We start from the raw sequence: 19,507 nt of genomic DNA, 5'->3' as shown, positions 1-19,507 counted from the left end.
GAAGAAACAAAAAATCCCTTTACAACCAAGATATTTTTCATTCATATTTTATACTGTCTTATCAAGTGTTAAAATGGACATTCAAGAAGCAAACAAAGTCTACTTGGGTATCTTGAGGAGATCACTCCTTTAATAAAAGCACTTGTTTTCAAAGTTTCTGACAACACTTCGTAATGAACCACACTGAACCATGCAGCCACATGGCTGTGGCAGAGGGACCCAGCAATGCAGGGGTCAGTTAAGGAGGAAAACTGCAATGGTTCCACAGAGCATCCCCTGCTCAATCCTCCCCTGAGCATTACCTGGTGCTGCTCCACAAGTGCTGAGCCAGGAAAGCCCAGAAAGCAGGACTGCTAAGAACCTGGAGCTACCCCCCCCAAACTGTAACTTGGTTGACAGTAAAAGAAACTAAAAAGGATGATTATTAACTAAGTTTCTAAGAAGCTATTCAAAGAAGTCCAATTTGCTGCAGGAAGTATAACTCTCTTCAGTTCACACTGCTTATCATACTCAGCCACTCCCCACCTTTGATATTACTAATGTTTACATAAGTAGCTTAAGTTACAAACCACCATCACTATAAATACAGGTTCCTTTGGAAAGCAATTTAAGCAATTGGACGTACTTATTGCAAACCAGCTTTTCTCTACCATTGACCTGCCAGATAGTAAAAAGTAATGTGAACAGAAAAACATTCATGAAACGCAAACTGATTTAATTAGAACTGAAAAGGAAGACATACTGCAGGAATAAAAACTCAATACACAGCAATTATGAATTATGAAGCTGATGATGATCTTGGAAAAGTATATGGGAATTCATGACCAAGTATTCAGCCTTGAATTCTGAGGGAAAGGGAGGGAACATCCATGATCTTCCAAGTCCTTCAGTACCACTGCACATAAAACTGTACTACTTGATGTATTTTTCCATGAATTTCTTGTGGAATTCTGATCGCAGAGTATCATTCACGAATCTTTTGTCCTTTTTGGATTCATCCAAACCCTTGGCACAATTCTTGAAGACAACATCATCATCCCATCTGAAAAGAAAAGTTTGGAACTTCAGTAAGATTGGATGAAGATGAGGTGCAACTTACAGAAATACATAAATGAAGCTTGGCCCTCCTATTTAAATGTACACAGAACAAGTAGTCACTAGATCTATCTATAGATCTATTTTTCTAATCCAAGCCATCTCCTACATGCTCCTGAGTTAGAAGCGAGACGAATATCGCTTAAAGGTTATTTGATCTTACAGAAAATAAAGACCATCTGAGCAGAGCAGAAAAAAACCCCTTTAATATAATGGCCCTATTTTTGATAAACACAACAGTCATTGGAATATCTGCAAACGAGAACTGTATTGAGAAAACGACTGCTAATCACTAATTCTAGTTACACTACAAGAAATAAATAAAAGCTCCCAAAGCAGCCAGATTTTAAAGGGAAGCACAACATCAAATTATTTTAGGAACTCTGGTCCTGTTACTTTAGTCCTGTTTGTCTGCACAAAGTCAGACAAACACAATTCTCAATCTCTCTTTCCCTCTTTTTTAAACCAAAGGAGCAGGACAATTTGTTCAGAGAAATGCGGAAGACAATCACCATATGCATCAGTATCCTGATCCTATATTACATCGCTGTGACAAGGTCTGAGGAAGGAAACAAAATCCAACAGCAGTGATAACATTTTCTGACTCAAGAGTATCCAGAGGGAGCAAGGGGATGGGTGTCACAGTACTGGGTGCACAGTACCTCCTTTTCACTTTGAAGTTTGTTTGAGGCTGTGCTGGGCCAGTAAGGTTCAGCAGTGGGTTACCACTCAGGATGTTCTCCATCCGAATTCTTTCTTCTTCAGCCTTTTGCTCTTGTTCCTGTGAACCAGAAATTGATGTATTATTTTTCTAAGCCATTCTTCTCATCTAGTTGGTAGAAAGAAACATTATTTAGCCATGAACACTCACACAGACAGAGTTTTAATTCTTAACTCAAGACTTCTCAGGGCCTTTGACACTTACATACGAGTAAAATAAGGATAGAAGCAGAGATACCCTAAAGAGCTTAACATGGCTAATAAAGTGTCAATCTAGCAACATTCCTATCTGCTCTGCTTACCTCTGATGTTCCACCAAATATTCAGTTCAATTCCAGCTTTACCATTTACATATTTTTTTATATTAAAAACTGTATACAGATTAAAACCTTTTCTTTATCCTCAAGAGAAGAGGAAGTACATTATACAGCAGTCATCAGGTGGAAGAAACTTTACAGTATGCTGAAACTTCTTTATCTTCAGCAATCTGCTTGGGTTTTACAACTACAACTTCCCTAGGGATCAATTAAAAAGAACACTGAGAAATCTAAGGTGACATTGAGCAGTGGAAGTCATAAGACTATTTAAGAGCCCCAGAGCTAGATGCAGCATTGCAGGGGATTGACACAAGAGCAGAGTAGAGGCAGAATCCCTTCCCTTGTCTTACTGGTCACACTCCTGATGCAGCCCAGGACATAGTTTCTAGGCTGCAAGCAAACACTGTCAGGTCATGTCCAGCCTTCCATCAACCAACACCCCCAAGTCATACTCCTGCTGCTTCCAAACTAGTCCCTCTCTTTTATCTGCTTTACATAACCCATGCAATATCCTTCAGGCTCAATTAGCCTGACATAGTTCACTTTCTGGTAACAAAAAAAAAGCATTATCAAACCAAAGTGATGAAATGTGGTGATAGAAAGTAAAAAAAAATAACAAAAAAGGGAAATAAAAACTGAAATAACAGTTTTAAGAAGCATTACACTACAAGTAGTATAAGACTAAGAGTAGAATTTAGCTCCAGATTAAGACACCTACAAGTAGACATCTGCATTTGTTTGCAGGCAGCTGAGCTCACATCTCAGGGAGATCTATACAATACGGTTCAGAGAGATCTAGAGAACACAGTAAGGAGTCAAGATGGCTTTTCTGCTCACACTGAAATACACACAACAGGACACCAACCATGCTCTAGGCTCTACTGACTGCACCTCCCCTGTACCGCCACGGAACCTGGGATATGGAACTTGTACATCGACCCAAACAACTTGGCACTTCAAGCTCAACTAAGTTCAGTCCAAAACTGCTAATTGCTAGCAAAAAGCTACACTGACTCAAGTTAACCACAATTCCAGAGGACTGGAGGGCAGCAAAAATTGCACTATAATTAAAAGAAGTGGTAGGGGCAATCTTGGGAATTTCACATTATTACATTTTACTTTTGCACCTATTACATTACTAAACCCAATTATGAACATAATGCAAGCAGAAGCTGTCAAATGTTCTTGTATAGTGACAACAGGTACAGAAAACATCCATCAGTCTTATTTTCAAACACTGATTTTCCATATTCACAGTACAAGATGCTGCAGAGCCCGTGGCACTTGGTGTGATCCTTTGCTGCTTCTCAGCTCTACTCAAAACCAGAACTCTGCTGTCTTTCAGACACGTAGAGGCAGGACAAGTAGAAGTAGTAACAAACTGCGTAAGTTTACCTTTGTCATTAAAGATCAACAGATGAAAGTCTGAAAGCAAACAGGGAACAGCTCTGTTGAGTAAGGCAGCGCCAGGTTTAGGCACATTAAAAAGATCCGGCATGCATGATAATTCATCTGTGGAATTCAGGCATTCAAAGTCCCTGCCTATAGCAGGGAGGTTGGAACTAGAGGATCTTTAAGGTCCCTTCCAACCCAAACCACTCTATGACGGAGCTGTTCCAGGTTGGATGATATTTCAACGTATTTGCTACAAGTTTTAGGAAGAAGACTAATTCTGAAGATTAGTCTTGAAGACTTTTTGTATTATTTGGCTTCACTAAAACTCCCAAAGAAGGTATCCAAGATTTTAAACAAGGTAATTTACTAAGTTTTGTATCTCAGAGGCATGACATAGAGGAAATATGAGGCGTGGTGTAAAACTGACATTTACACTTAAGCTAAGTAACGCATCTTGGCCAGAGCTGCAGAATCCCTCATCTCCAGCCAAAAGAGGTTTTCATTATGTTCCACAACTTTCCACATAAATCTTCCACTGCCCGTCCTGCTGAAAGCTCCAGGCGATGGAGCATGGCTTGTATCAAATCTAACAGACCAGACATAACCTTCATAGCTGTCTGAGCTTCACACCTCTGAGGCAGCATCAAGTGCAGCTGTTCACAGAATAAGAGGCTCTGGTTGCTCCAAAGCCTACATTGTTCTTTTATTTGGTGGAACAAAGGCTTATTAAGCTGAAACACTATGGCTACAACAAACCCACAACACAAGAAAAGCCTAAGGGGAAAAATAATACTTGTATTCACTTCACCCTTTCTAAAGTAATGCCTCTTTGCCTGTCTGTTCAGCAAGAGGTAACCAACTCTTTTCCTAAGCCAAGTTCACAAAAATCCTGCTCTAGGTGATTCCTTCCCTACAGAGAGCAGGGCTGTGCTTTTCAATGGCAGCATGTTGCACCAGCTACCTACAGAGATGAACTGGATGTCAACCATGTTGTAACCACTGTGCTAGAGGCAGAGGCAACAGAAGAATAATATTATGGTGTGGGGAATGAGACTGGACTGGCAGAGAGTCCCATACCCCCAGAAAGCAGATGGAGACGCTGCCCTGTGAATGGATCTCACAGCAAGCCTTCATTGTACAACTGAACTCACCATGTGGCATCACAGCTGGGGGAAGAAAAAAGGAGAACAAAACTGTATTAACCTTAACTAAACAATTATTCTTTATCTTGCTGTAAGAATAACAGTCCCTTGGCATATTTGTTTCTGACCACAAAGGAAAAAGAAACATTACTGTTACCATGGTTATTTTTTTTTAGTATAGCTCCTAGCCTTAGCACAGAGCAAGATTACTTTTACAGAAAGTGCTGAAATTCCTGAAATGGCTCTGTTGTATTGTAGTTATCCTACTCGCTTTTTAGGGATGTGAAGTAGCTCAATGAAAACCTGAAATACCCACATTTCATTGAAGGCTGAAAAAAAAAATTAATCACATAACCTTATCTAAATGCTAATTTGTGAGAGACAAACTATGACAGCACTGCCTTTAGCAGCAGGGAATGAAGCAACTTTCACCCCAGTTATTTAATCCAATGCAAATTCCTAACTATGTAATACAGCGATTCACATAACTGATTGAAATCTCAAGAGCACAGAGTAATCCCAACTGTGGTGTCTATATACAGATTTGTTGTCATTTTGCTCACAAGAGAGGGGACATTCTGATCAGATTTTGGAAAGAAAAAGTATTGTGAGCATGTCTCTAACATTTAGTGAAGAAACATATTCTGCTTTTGCCTCTTTTTGCATACCTGCTTTTGCCTCTTTACTGAAATTATTTTTTCATCATCAATTTTAATCATTGAGACCCTTAAAATTTAAGTGAAAGGGTTAATGTCTATCAAAATTCATCTTCTAATGTTTTATGTGAAGTCTGCGACATGGCTAAAACACAGGACACAGCTAAGATCTGTTTTGGCCATTGGTAAAGTGATGTATTCAGTTATAGAGAGTGGTGAGGCACTGGAACAGATCGCCCAAAGAAGTGATAAATGCCCCCTCCCTGGCAGTGCTCAAGGCCAGGTTGGACAGAGCCTTGGATGACATCTCTAGAGTGAAGTGTCCCTGCCCATGGCGGGGGGGTTGGAACTAGATGATCTTAAGGTCCTTTCCAACCCAAACTATTCTATGGTTCTGCGATTGATAAACACTTACTGAAATAAAACTGTTAAACCCAAGCCAACAACTTTCAGTCTGTTCTCAGATAAGCATAAAATGACTGGATGTTAAAATAGCTTTGCTTGAACTGCACATTCAGCTGCTCACTGGTTTAAGGTTTGGCTTCAATTATTTACATTTACCTTTTAAGGAAGTGCTCAAAAACTGAAAATCAAGAGCACTGTAATGCTGGATTTGGAATATTGAAATGTTATCCATGAAACCCATCCATGGATACTTCACATGCACACACAGCGGACCTGTGCTTGTAGAGTTTTAGCAGACTCAGAATTGGGACGGAAATGGCTTTCAACTCTAAAATGTTCTGGTCACCTTAGTGTCTACTAGAAACAACCTGAGAGATTAAAACTGTGGAGAGCTGGAGAAAAGTCAGGAAGACTCACCAACTCAATCAGGTTTTAAAAACATGTGTTGCATTTATTTAATGTTTCTACACAATTCAAGGGAATTTAAGCATTTTGAGATGTTAACAAGCCTTGACAGGACTTGCTTATTTCGTTGACAAACTATTTGTGACACAGATTACAGGGAAGTTATCATCCTGAAGGAAGTCAGACCTTCTTAATTCTAATACTTGTCAAAATTAGGTTTAGAGGATTTTTATGGAAATTGGTATTACCACAGAAGCGAAATTAACAGAGGGCATGATGAGCTGAAGAAAAGCAGTTTCTCATCTTTTAACTGCTGTCTCACCAGAGATGCATTTGAAAAGGAATCTTCCTTTCACAGCAACTTAAATACTGGACACCAAAGTGATGATGGAAAACAGGTAAGAAAGATACAGTTTACTTTAAAAGAAGTCTCAGATATTACTGGAACAGCATTTTAATAAATCAAAATAACGGATCAGGGAAAAAACTGCATTTTACACAAATTTGGGATATATTACTATATTTTACCCACTTCATCTTGTTACAACCCTGGCATGTTCCAAGAAGATGCAGAGACACGTTAATCTGTCTGTATAACAAAGAGATTTGAGAATGATGAGTGAACAGGCACTCACCCTGCAGTTTCGCTTTGCTGTCCAACTCTGTCTACTATGGGCAGTAGAGTTTCAGCATATAAACCATCCCTTTACATGGATTAGGACTAACAGCAACTACACAATTAAGACTTCACATGAGATGTTCTCCTGAAGTCAGCTGCATGACTAATATAGGGTTACTTACAAAACTGGGTTTAAATTATGGTTTGCAAAACATAAACAACATGAAAAAAACCCACATATCTGAAGGGAAAAAGGATTTTTATAGGATGGCTATAAAATGCTTTGCTAATAACACCTTATTTCAAAGCCATGGAAAACAAGGCATAATCTAAGCAGATTGCACCACTAAAGCCAATACACATACATGATCATTTCTAAGGAGACTTGTGCTCCTAAAGACTCTTTCCAAGACAGCACCCCACCTTGGTTTTTACTTTAGCCATCAACATTGTCTTAGCTTCCTACTCTCAAAAATCCACAAGAAAATAAAATCCCAAGTACCTGCAGAGCAATCACTATTTACTCAAGATGTCAATTTTTAAGAGAGCCTATTTGCCACCAACCAGTCTCAGGATGAACAGAACATACAATGAGTGTGCAATAGTGTGCACTACTGCAAGTAAGTAACTAACACTATTTTTTTAGGAAAAAACAAACATTAGTTTCAGATAAGTGTGTGTGTATTCAGTATGCACATAGCATTGGACATGAAAAACCCTGCATCTGGGGGAAGTAGAACATCCATGAAGGTAAAAAACAATACCAGCTAAGAGACAGCAAAATAAACCAAGCGCTACATTAAATACTTCATAGCTTTTAGCACCCTCTAGTGACAAAACATCCTAGAGATGGTAACATTCCTGCGCTCTCCACAGGAACAGAGAAGCATGCACTTGGTCTGCGCAGCAATTTACTGCCATTCTTTTTATAATGCAAGTTTTCTATAGTGAAATGTGACAAGTTATGCTCTTTAATCCAGATGTGCAATTACAACTACCAGACAAAGTAAAAACCCCTTACCGATCTAAGCTTTCAATTTATGCACTGTTCAGAACAGCTGAAGTAGAAGTCTTTCCTAGACATTGCCACCCCTAATTTGTAAGTTAGTACATTTCACAAAGGAACACCTGGAATAACTTGCCAGTGTTTTTCAGTCATTTTCACCATGTTATTATTGCAGAATACCATTTAAGTACTATGTGACATACTTCAAATGCCTCAGTAAAGAGATGAGAGATGCTTTCAGACACACTCCAATGTAAAAGACCCCCTCACAAGCCAGATGGAGAATCGGGTATCAACAGTCTTCTACAGCAACATTTCTGCACTGAAGCAGCACAGTATAGAAGCTTTTACCCTTCCAAAGTACTTTATTCCAAAATTGCTTCACACTCTGAACAGAGCTCACTAGTTTTGCAGACCCTGCTGATTCTAAAGGCAAATTTCTGTATTAGCCTGTAGTAAGCAAGCACTCCATTGCTACAGCAGTTAAAACACTATTCTCTGCTGCCTGCCCTTAGTTTCTGCTAGATGCTATGCCCTGCTCACTGCCAGCTCACTCTACTGGAGAACATTCTTCAAAACCATTAAACTATAAAAGTTTGTGTGTTAATCTAGAGGAAAGGTTACAAATAGTTCACAGATATCAAAGTTGTCACAGTACCCTTTGATTAGCCTCTTGATCAACATTTAATATGTTTATTTAGCATGCTGTAGAAACCATCTCAGATTACCCTATACAAACATGACAGGTGGCTTGTTTGGGGGATGTGGGGGTGTTTGTTCACTTTGGAGTTTTTGTTTTGTTTTTTTAAACTCATCATAGAATCATAGAATCAACGAGGTTGGAAAGGGTTTTAATATCATATACAAGGATGCTGGGGAGGGACTATTCATCAGGGACTGTAGTGACAGGACAAGGGGTAACAGGTTCAAACTTAAACAGGGGAAGTTTAGATTGGATCTAAGGAAGAAATTCTTTACTGAGAGGGTGGTGAGGCACTGGAATGGGTTGCCCAGGGAGGTTGTGAATGCTCCATCCTTGGCGGTGTTCAAGGCCAGGTTGGATGAGGCCTTGGGTGGCATGGTTTAGTGTGGGGTGTCCCTGCCCATGCCAGGGGGGTTGGAACTAGATGATCTTAAGGTCCTTTCCAACCCTAACTATTCTATGATTCTATGATTCTATGATCATCAAGTCCAATCACTACCTCAGGACTGCCAAGGCCACCACTAAACCATATCACTAAGGGCCTCATCTACATGGTTTTTGAAGACTTTCAGGGATGGTGTTTCTACCACTGCCCTGGGCAGCCTGTTCCAAACATACAAAACTACTCCAACAGAAGCATGCAACATTTTTCAAAAGCACTAAAACTATTTAAGCCCTATTCAGAAAATGAAAGTGCCTACTAAAAGTGGAAGAGGGAATCTTGCACATACCCACCACTTCTGCTGCACCACCAGAAGCAGAGCATTTCAGTACTGCAGATGAAACACCTGGGCTCTAAACTCTGCTGTAATACAATGTTAGAGCCAGTACAGTTCATCCTAAGTCCTGATCACCTTGGCAACACAGACTCACAAACAGTCCCTAGAAGTCCATTCAACCATCAGGGATTTTGCTTATGCACTCCATCTCAACAATCTCTCTTACACCAAGGAGGTCGGGGAGCCAACAGAGTAGGATTTGATCCCGTTCATGGGGGAACAATCTCTAGCCACAGGATGTCCATTAAAGAAAAAAGTAATCTTGACACCAATTATTAGATAGAACAACTGCATCATATTTGAGAAGAGTTTTGAAGGACACTTACTTTATTTACCAGTTCTCACTCATCCCAAGTACCTAAGGCACACCAGTTGTAACAAACACCAATTTGCAAAAAGCAGATGCTCTTTAATGGGTGAGATTTTACCTTTCGAGCCTGTTCCTCAGCTCGTTCTTTCTTGATTTTTTCCAGTTCAGCCAGAAGAGCTGCAGTGTCATCATCATCACTGTCTTCCAACTCCTCATCTTCATCATCTTCCTAACAACAACAAAGGGGAACAAGAAGCTGCTTGTTCATTTCATTAAATAGCAATAGCCTCGGTCTGCCCATCTAAGGTTGCAATTTGCTAATGGCTGATTTCTGAAGTACTTGGGTGCTTGTAGCAGCAGCAAACACAATACGAATGGTTTATTTGCTCTTGTACAGTAAAGTCAAGACAAAAACATGTTTGTGCTTTTTGGATGACTACAGTTAAAATTTTTATAATTCAAATGCTAAATAGCTAATAGATTCTAGAGCACTGCTGTCCCAAATCACTCTCCAATCATTGTAATTTAAGTCATTATAACAGTGTGCCTGAATATCCTGTCCAATATTGCTGGGACCAAATATAAGAGGATTAAAAAACCCTTGCACTGTCAAACCTCAGACCTAACTTTTAGACATGAGCATGAGGAGAGGAGCCAGGAGCAAGAATCCACTGCCCATGCAGACAGTCCGTGTATCTCAACAGTTCTACCTTTGGGGAATTCTAACTAACCCAGTAGTTGACTGAAGTGTAAAAAGCCTCCCATTCTCCATACTTCAAATGGTATTTTCAGTTCCCTAATTTTTGTGTCCTTTCCAAGAATATCATTAGATTATGGATCAGAATCCTCCAAACCACTCTGGACTTCCACCAAAGTAAAGTAATCCTACAACAAAGATCTGTTGGAATCTGGCTTAAATCTTTAGCAAACCTAAAAATACATTTCTATTAACAGCAAATCCTGAATGCAAGACAATAAAAAAGGAAAGAAGACAAAAAAAGATACATACATCAGTAAGGGGATCATCTGCATCAAGATTTGCTGCTGGAATCTGGTCTAGCCGAGGCTTCTTAGACACAGAAGACGATGATGTTGTGTGTTCTATGACATTTAAAAAACAACAAAAAATGACTAAGTCACTTAATTTAACAGAATCAAATGTCAGAAAGCAAAAATCTTCACAGACTCTCTTGCTTTAAAGAGATACAAGCTTACACTTACTTCTTCCTCACTTCTTAATCTTAACACCATGCCCAATTCCTCCCCACCTCTGCTCAAGGGAAGCAGAAACATCCCCAAACTTCCATCTAGGCCTCCACAAGTTTTCTGAAGTTATTATTTCACAAAGAAAGAACAGCACAAGAAAAACCTCTGCAGAAATATCCTTATTCTACATATCCAATTGGAAGGCTCCCATTGAGTATTACTGTTGGCTAGTATGGTCCAAACCACATCTGCTTTCATCTGTGATTTTGAAAGCCCCACAATAACCCCACACCTAAACCTGAAGTACGTAAATTCTGTAAATTCAAGCTTAATATTAAAAATGAGTATTTACCAAAACAAATCTCTCAGGTTTTCATTTTAATTATCACTTCACCTTATCTGAACAGAATTCCACACTTCAAAAAACAGATTTATTGTTACACTAGTGCTGTAACATTAGAAGATGAGTCATTCCCCCTCTCCTTCCTGTCTCACTTATCCAAGCACAGAAAAGAGAACTCTATTAGCTGTCCAGATTTGTTGCCAATTCATTACACTCACACTGTATCAGCTGGCCTGCAGGAAGGCCTGTGCTCTCCTACTGCTGGCCTGGACTTCTGATAGCATGAAGCCAGCAGGAATGCCAGCGGACATTCCCTTTCAGGTCAACAGCTCTGAACTATCAGACCAATACCCCAAATTTTACTCTCATGACATGCTGTCTGCAACCTGCAAACTTCTTACCAAGTTTTGTGGAAGAGCAATGCCACAAAAAGATATTAGGATGCTTGTTTCTTTGTTTTTACCTCTGGTTTGTCTGTCTCTGTTCTTCTCTCTTGCAGCAACACGTTCTCTCTCCTCCAGCTCCCTTCTGAAATCCCGGTTACGCACCTCCTCAGGAGCATCCTGAGTGGCCTGTCTACAACAACATGAGAGGGGAGAAAAAAAGCTGAAGTTGACAGTCTGCAGCTGGGAGCAATTTTTTCATGGAGGCCAATAAATCCTTAGGTGAACAGGTATGTACAGAGAGTAAGAACTGGGTACCATGCAGACATGTTTGTTTATTCTCTCTTCATCAGTCTCCTTTTCTGTATGCGTTACACACACAGGCATGCCATGCCACACACACATGATGCTTCCAGAGGCTCTCAAATTAAAAGACCCTACATAAATTCCTACAAAAGCAGGATGACTACATCTACCTTTTGTAGCTATGGCTAAATCTTCTATTCCCCAGCAGTCCAAGACCAGTGTCCCAGCAGACACCCAGGAGAATCATGGTCAACTTCCCTCACTGTTTTATCAAAGTTGCTGCTACAAACCCAGTCTCTACAGCTTACAGATAAGACCAAGACTAGAACACACTTTTCATAAACTTTTCCCCTCTGAGAGACAGATAATCTCCCATGACCATTAAAAACAAGAGCTGGGAGAACAGGCAAAACACTAGCTTTGGTGAAACATATTGCAAATACATGTTTCTCCCCCTTTTCTATAATAAACACTGGCCAAGAGCAACAGACTATTTATATTTGAGTCACACAAAGTTCCACCTAGAAAGCACTGAATTTTCTGTGGAAATCTTGAAAAGAAATAATGAATAAAACAAGCAGCAATTCCTTTCACCTTTCTGTGAACCCAGTGCTGGAAATAAGAGTGCCAGGAAGAAACACAGGCATGAGCCATTATAAATAAATAGTGCGCACAGCCTGTCTTTATGATGAAGTATTTAATTTGCTTGTGTAATTAAAAACCTGAACTTGGAATCCTTGATATAGCTCAAAAATACCCCCAAACTCTGAACTTGAGTGGGACTAAAACACAACTTCTCTTGCAATAGTGCAGTCCTGGCAATTTAACAAAGACAACTTTGTATGAGGTATTTGAGAGAAAGGCCAGAAGACACTTAATGGCCCCTCTATCTCTCTCACATACAGGGAAGTACTTGTTAAAACATACATTGTATATTCCTGTACATGTTTGTCCCCACACACTTCATTCAAACAACAGACCCATGCCCCAACCTCACTTTTTTTTAAAGGAACAAATCCACAGCAATGTTTCCCATAACAACAAAATGCATGTGACAGCACTTTTTATGCTGCTGATTTTGGTATTCTCCAAAACACTCCAATTCCCTTATCCATACATGTTCCTAAAAACCAAACAGGCAGGAGGGAAGAGGTGAAAGGGTAAATATCTGGACAAAAAAGTGCAAACATAAAACCTTTGCAGTAATTTCACTGACAAGAGTAGCATCAGTTAGATAAAAAGAACATTTTTAGGCTGCCACAATTTAAATTCTAGGCATCGTATCACACTGACTCCAGTTTTCACTTAATCTTTCAAAAGGATAACAAAGATTTATGCACTTCAAAGAGAGGAAAATATTCCTAGTATCCCACTATCTTTCTCACTGATTAAATCCATTTCCTCTCCCAGCACCTGCAGTGTTTAACATCAGCTCTTCCAACATGTGCTATTGCCCAAGTGTTATTCCATGATTTCCCTGTCTCCTTCTAATGCTCTTCCCAGGTGGTCCATGCCAAATACATGATGTGGCTTTACCCTACTTTAAAGACATGCTCAGCTTTGCTCCTCTTATCCCATCCTGCTCTGCACTGAGCCCTCTGTGGCTCAGTCCCAATGACAACTTTCTTTCTACTCCACTGCCCAAAATGCTTACTGTCCAAAGCTCACCTTCTTCTAACATCATGTCCATACGCAGTAATAAATACCACTAAAATTAAACCTCTCCTAAGTCTGCTTCTAAGACTTACACTTTCAGTCCACTCAGCATTGTCACACAGTCTCCAGTGTCTGTTCACGCACATCAACATCTACTGTGAAAATCCCCAGCCTGTTTTGCTGTAAGACTAAAAAATCCAATACTAACCTGTATTTGATTTTAGTATGAGAAGGAAGGTCTCTGCTGGAATACTGTTTGGATAGCTGACTTAAGTCTCCTTCACCTTTTCCTCTTCCTCCTCTTGCAGGTTCAAATGTTGGCCTCGCTGCTGTTGTCATTTTAACTACTACAGAATGAAGGGATAAAACCAGGTGTTACTACAACATACAGTGAAAGACTTTCACTGGGAGCTACTCTGTTCCTGGAACTACTGAAGTAATGACAAGTCCCACTACAGAATATCAGCTACCACTTGGCTCATGATCCTTGAAATTTAAGGAGCTTTTATGGACAGAATTGCCAGAATCTGTGCAGACTTTCAAAGTAGTCTTTCCCAACATGCTTGAAAGATGATACACAGACTCTAACAAGAGTATGAAGCTATGTCTGCAAAGTAAATAGAACTGTCCAGGAGCTGGTCTCCTATCCTTAAGACAGCAGTACAGTCTTGTAACTAAACTCTTTCCCCTCCTGAAATATGACGGCCAAAAATAACAGGCTCCTGGGAATGACTCCTTATTTATTCCCCAAACCATATCTAGGTATCATAATAAGAAATGCAGGCTGACATACAGCACAGCATGCCAAGGATGGTGTTGATAACTAAATACTGATGAAAATCACGCAACTTGAATGCTCCAGCCCTCTGTTCAGCTCTGTAGTTCCAGGCACAGCATTCTCACTAGTGCTGCAGCACAGGAGCAACCTGCACAGAGCTCCAGCTGGCCAGCAAAACCTTCTGCGGGGCTGGTGTCAATGTCTTCCTGGTAGCACAAAGCTTTACCCTTCGGTAAGCCAAGTGCAATTTAAAAAGCTCAGACAAACACAGAAGTTTTCACCAGCTCCCATACAGAACCTGCAGGAACTCACATACCACCAGCACGTCCTAAAAAAATTCACTATCCAAAATCGTTACTATCAATTCTTGTGTGGCAAAGGACTGAAACAGACTCCATCAGCCTCAGCCACACAGACAGCCCTTCAGCATGCACTGCATTCAGGAGCTGGGGACCCTGCAATCCCAAACCACTGTGCCAAGAACCACAGAATCAAACAGGTTGGAAAAGAACTTCAAGATCATCAAGTCCAACCATTACCTCAGGACTGCCAAGACCACCACTAAACCATGTCACTGAGGGCCTCAGTTTTAAGGTATTTAAGATGTTAAGATGAGGGTTTTAAGCTATTTAGTCAATGCCAAAAAACCCAACATGATGAACCAGTGACATCTTCAATCTACTATCTGAAACTACGCTCATTCCTGCTTCACCAAGATACACACATCCATTAGCCACAGACTGAAGATAAGACACAAGAGAGACACATCTGCAGATGTATGCATGTATGACAAAAGAACATACTAACGAACGTCAAAATGCAAAGAAAACATCCTATTGCTTCATATGCTTTTGTGATACACAAATAAAAGTTATTAATGCTCTGCTTGCATTGTTGATTTTTTTCACTTTCAATGAGATCACAAAATACGACTTCAGTGTTAAAATGATAAAATAATTTGTTGCTCAAAATGACATCCCATTGGGCAGAACAGTTACTACCATTGAACTCACTGAGGCAGTACCCAGCCTTGGCTCACTGACATCTTTCAGTGACACAGTCCAAGTCAGCTGCGGCTCAGCAAGACACTTTAGCTCTGCAGCCCCACGATCCAAGAAAGCCACTTGCTCTCAGAATTATCCCTGTTAATTAGATGCAACCAGGGGATCCATGAATTCAGGTGAAGAGTAAGATCCAGTGTGGCTGCATAACTGCATGAAGCATTAAGAAATCCTCCGGAAACTGTCCCTGTTTTCCATAAGTCAGTTTGCATTCAGCTCAGCTTTAAAGGACCCGAACTCGACTTGAAACCACTCAGAGACCGTCACACAGCTTCCTGGGTTTCAGAAACGCAGCCCTGCAGAATCCTGGATAGCGCTACACTGAGACAGGACCGGCCACGCCGAGGTTAACACCCGAGAGACAGTGCCCGGGCTCGGCCTGGAGCTGAACTGCCCACAGCCAGACCCTCCCGACCGCCTTCACGGGCAGTCCAGGCCGAGAGCCAGTGCCCGCCGGCGGCCCCTTCACCCCCTGACCGACCCCGTCACCCTCCCGGCTCTACTCAGAAACGCTGCCCCTTGTCCGCCCAGGGGCCCTGTCCTGCCTCGGCCCCGCGACCGTGCCGCAGCCCCCAACACTCTGTGCCCCAAAGCCGCCCTGTTTCCCTTCAGGGACCCTGCCCTTCGCCAGCCTGCCGCCTGCCCAAATACTCACAGAGCAACCTTCTCCCACCTCGCGTCAGACAGGCCCTACGCCACCACCATCATTCCGCCAAGCACCCACAATGCACCGCGCGGGGACCGGACATAACGTAAGGAAGCCGCCGCCGGAGGAGGACTTACCATAGAGAGGGCTGGCGGACTGTCACTTGAGGGAGGTGAGTGTGTCCGCCATGATGGCTACCGAGGCGGAAGTGGGCCCTGAAGCGGTGGTGATGCCTGCGGAGCAGTGGCAGGCTGCTCCTCTTTCTCCTCGCCCTCAGAGAACCCCAGACTGGATTGGGTTGGAAGGGACCTTAAAGCTCATCCAGTCCCAATTCCCTGCTGCAAGCAGGGACATCTTCCACTAGACCAGGTTGCTCCAAGCCTCATCTAACCGGGCCTCGAACACTGCTAGGGATGGGGCAGCCACAGCTTCTCTGGGCACCCTGTGACAATGCCTTGTAGGGATGACGGGGAAAGATAGGAACAATGGCAGACGGAGAAGGGAATGCCTCACATGACTAGCAACATGTGTAAGCAAGGTCAGACTAAGCCCAGCTGTCAGTCAGCACATTCCTTCCTTCCCATCCCCTTACAAAGAACTTTACATGGTCTATCTTCACTGTTGATGCTGTAAAGAAGCCAAAGCTTGAATGAGCATCACTTAGAGATTAGATTCGCCTTCTTAAGATGCAGCTCTCTCGTATTTTATGTTGCTTTTAGACACACTTTATTATAAAGCGAATCCACACGAAGGCGTGTGAAGTAAAAGGCTCTGATGTGTTTACAAGTCAGCACGGAAACGCTTTCCTGTGCTCTTTTCATCCCGCATGCAGTTTAGGGGAGAGCCCACAAGAGGTCCTCAACGATGCTGCTATCCAGAGAGCTACAGCAACATGTAAGTTACACCCTTCGAATCAGCGAGCCAGCAAGGAAAGCACCTGGAAGGAGTGGTATACAAAGAAACCGGTTATTTATGCAACTTGTCATAAATGTTAAGCTTCACTCAGAAGTCAGGTAAACAGTAACAATAATTATTGTGTCCTTTCCTAAGAGCAACTCCTGTCAGTAACCATGTATCCCTGGCACTGCATTCTGTTATCTGCAAGCTTCAGCCTGCACCATGTGAAATGGGTTTACGTTTTCTGTCACTACAGGCAGTTTAGACTCACAGAGGGGCCTGGTTTTCCAGTGGGAGCTCGGGAATCCAGTACTGGGCTACAGATGACAGCAGCTGAAATCAGCGCAGCGTCCTGTGATGGTAGGTGTTACAGATTATAAACCTGTGGGCTTGAAACCAGGAGGAGCTGTTCTGCTAATTTGACCGTCGTGGTGCAGCAGAATGCTATGATTTGCTCAGTAACCTGTTCTGAAGGCAGTGCCTACTGTTCAGTTGTAATATCAATCTGGCAGAAGGGATCAAGTCTTGATTAAAGACTTCAAGAACTGAAGAGACTTCTCCTGCTCTTGGGTTTGAGTTAATGGCAAGCATTCCCTGTGTGGAGGATTAATTAAAGATGAGATCCAAAAAAACTGGCACAGTTTCTGCTCTGAACAGATACAACAATTCTTCTTAAGCCATAGGAAAGGCATGGCTTAATGTCTTTGGCCAGAAGTGTTCCCCACAACCCCAAGGTGCTTCCCTTTACCTCAACTTGTGTGTATCAATGTGCAGTACAAATAGCTACAGATGTGATTTATGCTCAAGGGTTTGGTTTCCTTAGAAGACTTAGGCACTCAAGAAGGATGGTGGTACAGAGGTGCCTGAGTCCAGACTCCCGAATATCCAAACTTAGGCTTGTTGCACAGGAGCCCAGCCTTCACAGGCTCACAACTTTGGGGTTTTAAGACCTCTAAACATAGAGTTTTACCAATTTTGAACTTGTCTGGACGTAGTTTAGGACTAGGAAGTTCAGCATCATGCTTTCACAATGGCATAACAGGTTTATCTCCCAGCTCAAGTCCTTAGAAAGTTTTCATGCATTAATTATTCTTAGTGCATGTCCAGCACTTATGGATATCACTGTCAGTCTCTCAGCCCCTCCGGGGCACATCCTATAGCTCTTTCCCAAGCAGGACTGGCTCCACATGTGGAGAATCATTGCCCCATCAGTCAGGCAGCTGTAGGCTGCTTTGATATTTAGGGATGTTCTCCCTGCGTTTTTGAAGCTGACTAATTGAGTGTAAGGGAAGGAATTAAAGATACATTGAGAAAGAGAGCATGTATGTAGAAGGGAGCACCAGTCAAGTTCAATGGTACAGGTGGCAAGCAGGAATTCCTGAATTCCATGGTTATACATTAAAATGTCATCAGACAACCTAAACAACCAGACAATGACAAAACCCAGGTCTTCCCTGTTCCATGGCTGCTCTAATCACAAAACAGCTCAAGGCTGAAGGTATCTTTTTTCCTGTGGCCTGCTAAGCCTTGGATCTCTTTGCACACAGTAATTGACACCTAGGATGCACCCTCAGTTATTCCTCTGCTGTGGAAGCCCTTAGAAAGCTATTGCGTACTGCATGGAAAACATGAAATGCAGAAGTCACCACTTCCCTTGATCATTTCCTCCAGTGACTAATTATCCTCACAGTTGAGAACTGCACCTTAGTTTTAATTTCAGTTGGCTTTATTCCCAGCCATGGGTGCCTGTTGTGCCTTTCTCTGGTAATTTTAAAAGCCTGTTTTCTCTCCAGGTATTTGTACTTTGTAGTCTAGACTTGCAACTGCCTTTGGATAAAGTAAGCAGGCTGGGCTTTTCTAGTGTCTTAGAATTGTCTCCTTCCTCCCATCAATTATTTGAGGTCTTTTTCATAGAATCATGGAATGGTTTAGGTTGGAAGGGACCTTAAATATCATCCAGTTCCAAGCCCCTGTCACAAGCAGGGACACCTTCCACTAGACTAGGTTGCTTCTTGTTCTCTATCCAATTTATAACATCAAAACCATAAGAACCATTTCAACATCAGCTCCACTAATAGGAACTAAAGAGATAAAATCACTTTCCTCCCCCAGCTTTCTACAGGGTTATTTATCTATCTGAGGATCACATTGGCCTTTTTACCCACACCACTACCCTGGGTGCTTGAGTCCGGTGTGGTGACTCCCGAATCCTCAGGGTTGTTGCTTTCCAAGTTAAAGAATTCCATGTAGTCTTTGAGCTGAGACAAATAAACATGTTTGACTGTCTTAAAGGCATCTGTCTGGAAAAGAAATGCTTTGCTGGTGTCACTGGCATGGCTGCTTGGTTACTGTCCCAGATTCTTTATGGTACCTGTACATATTCTCGGTGCAATTTTACATCTGCTTGTGGATCACACCGGGAGACCAATATTCTTTGGTTATCTCAGTGCTCTCAGAGGCAGGTCTCTACGAAGTGCTGGCCCTTCTCTGAGATTACTGCAAGACTGCAGAAGTCATCACCTCCTGAAAGAGAACAGAAACATCTCTAGAAATCTTGTGCATGTTTGGAACCTTGTTAATGTTTTCTACTTCTTGGCCTGTAGCACTATGAAGATTGTTTATGTTCCTCATGGACTTTAAAAACTCCCTCTTAGCCTTGCCAATGCAGGGATTTTTTCC

At 41.8% G+C, this 19,507-nt stretch overlaps 1 protein-coding gene across 1 annotated transcript; it reads right to left on the bottom strand.

Annotated features, from left to right (window-relative positions):
• Positions 1 to 694: 694 nt before the first annotated feature.
• Positions 695 to 16,023, bottom strand: CWC15 (CWC15 spliceosome associated protein homolog). Its single transcript, XM_080614219.1, has 7 exons — positions 15,941 to 16,023; positions 13,655 to 13,793; positions 11,565 to 11,677; positions 10,562 to 10,653; positions 9,671 to 9,781; positions 1,758 to 1,876; positions 695 to 1,042 (listed from the first exon to the last, which is right to left on the bottom strand). Exons 2-7 carry the CDS (start codon positions 13,783 to 13,785, stop codon positions 913 to 915), a joined length of 696 nt encoding a protein of 231 aa, XP_080470345.1. The 5' UTR covers positions 13,786 to 13,793; positions 15,941 to 16,023; the 3' UTR covers positions 695 to 912.
• Between the last annotated feature and the right edge of the window lie 3,484 nt (positions 16,024 to 19,507).

This window comes from Psittacula echo (assembly GCF_963264785.1).
Source record: "Psittacula echo genome assembly, chromosome: 3".
NCBI classification, from domain to species: domain Eukaryota; kingdom Metazoa; phylum Chordata; class Aves; order Psittaciformes; family Psittacidae; genus Psittacula; species Psittacula echo.
The sequence above is the reverse complement of the archived record's forward strand: the minus strand, read 5'-3'. Positions and strand labels throughout refer to the sequence as shown.

Excerpts from the sequence above, each read along its gene's own strand:
- CWC15 (XM_080614219.1), bottom strand. The coding sequence starts at position 13,785 with ATGACAACAGCAGCGAGGCCAACATTTGAACCTGCAAGAGGAGGAAGA. Across the intron at positions 11,678-13,654 it reads CATACTAAAATCAAATACAG|ACAGGCCACTCAGGATGCTC; the intron begins GTTAGTATTGGA and ends ATGTTGTTGTAG. Across the intron at positions 10,654-11,564 it reads CAGAGACAGACAAACCAGAG|AACACACAACATCATCGTCT; the intron begins GTAAAAACAAAG and ends TAAATGTCATAG.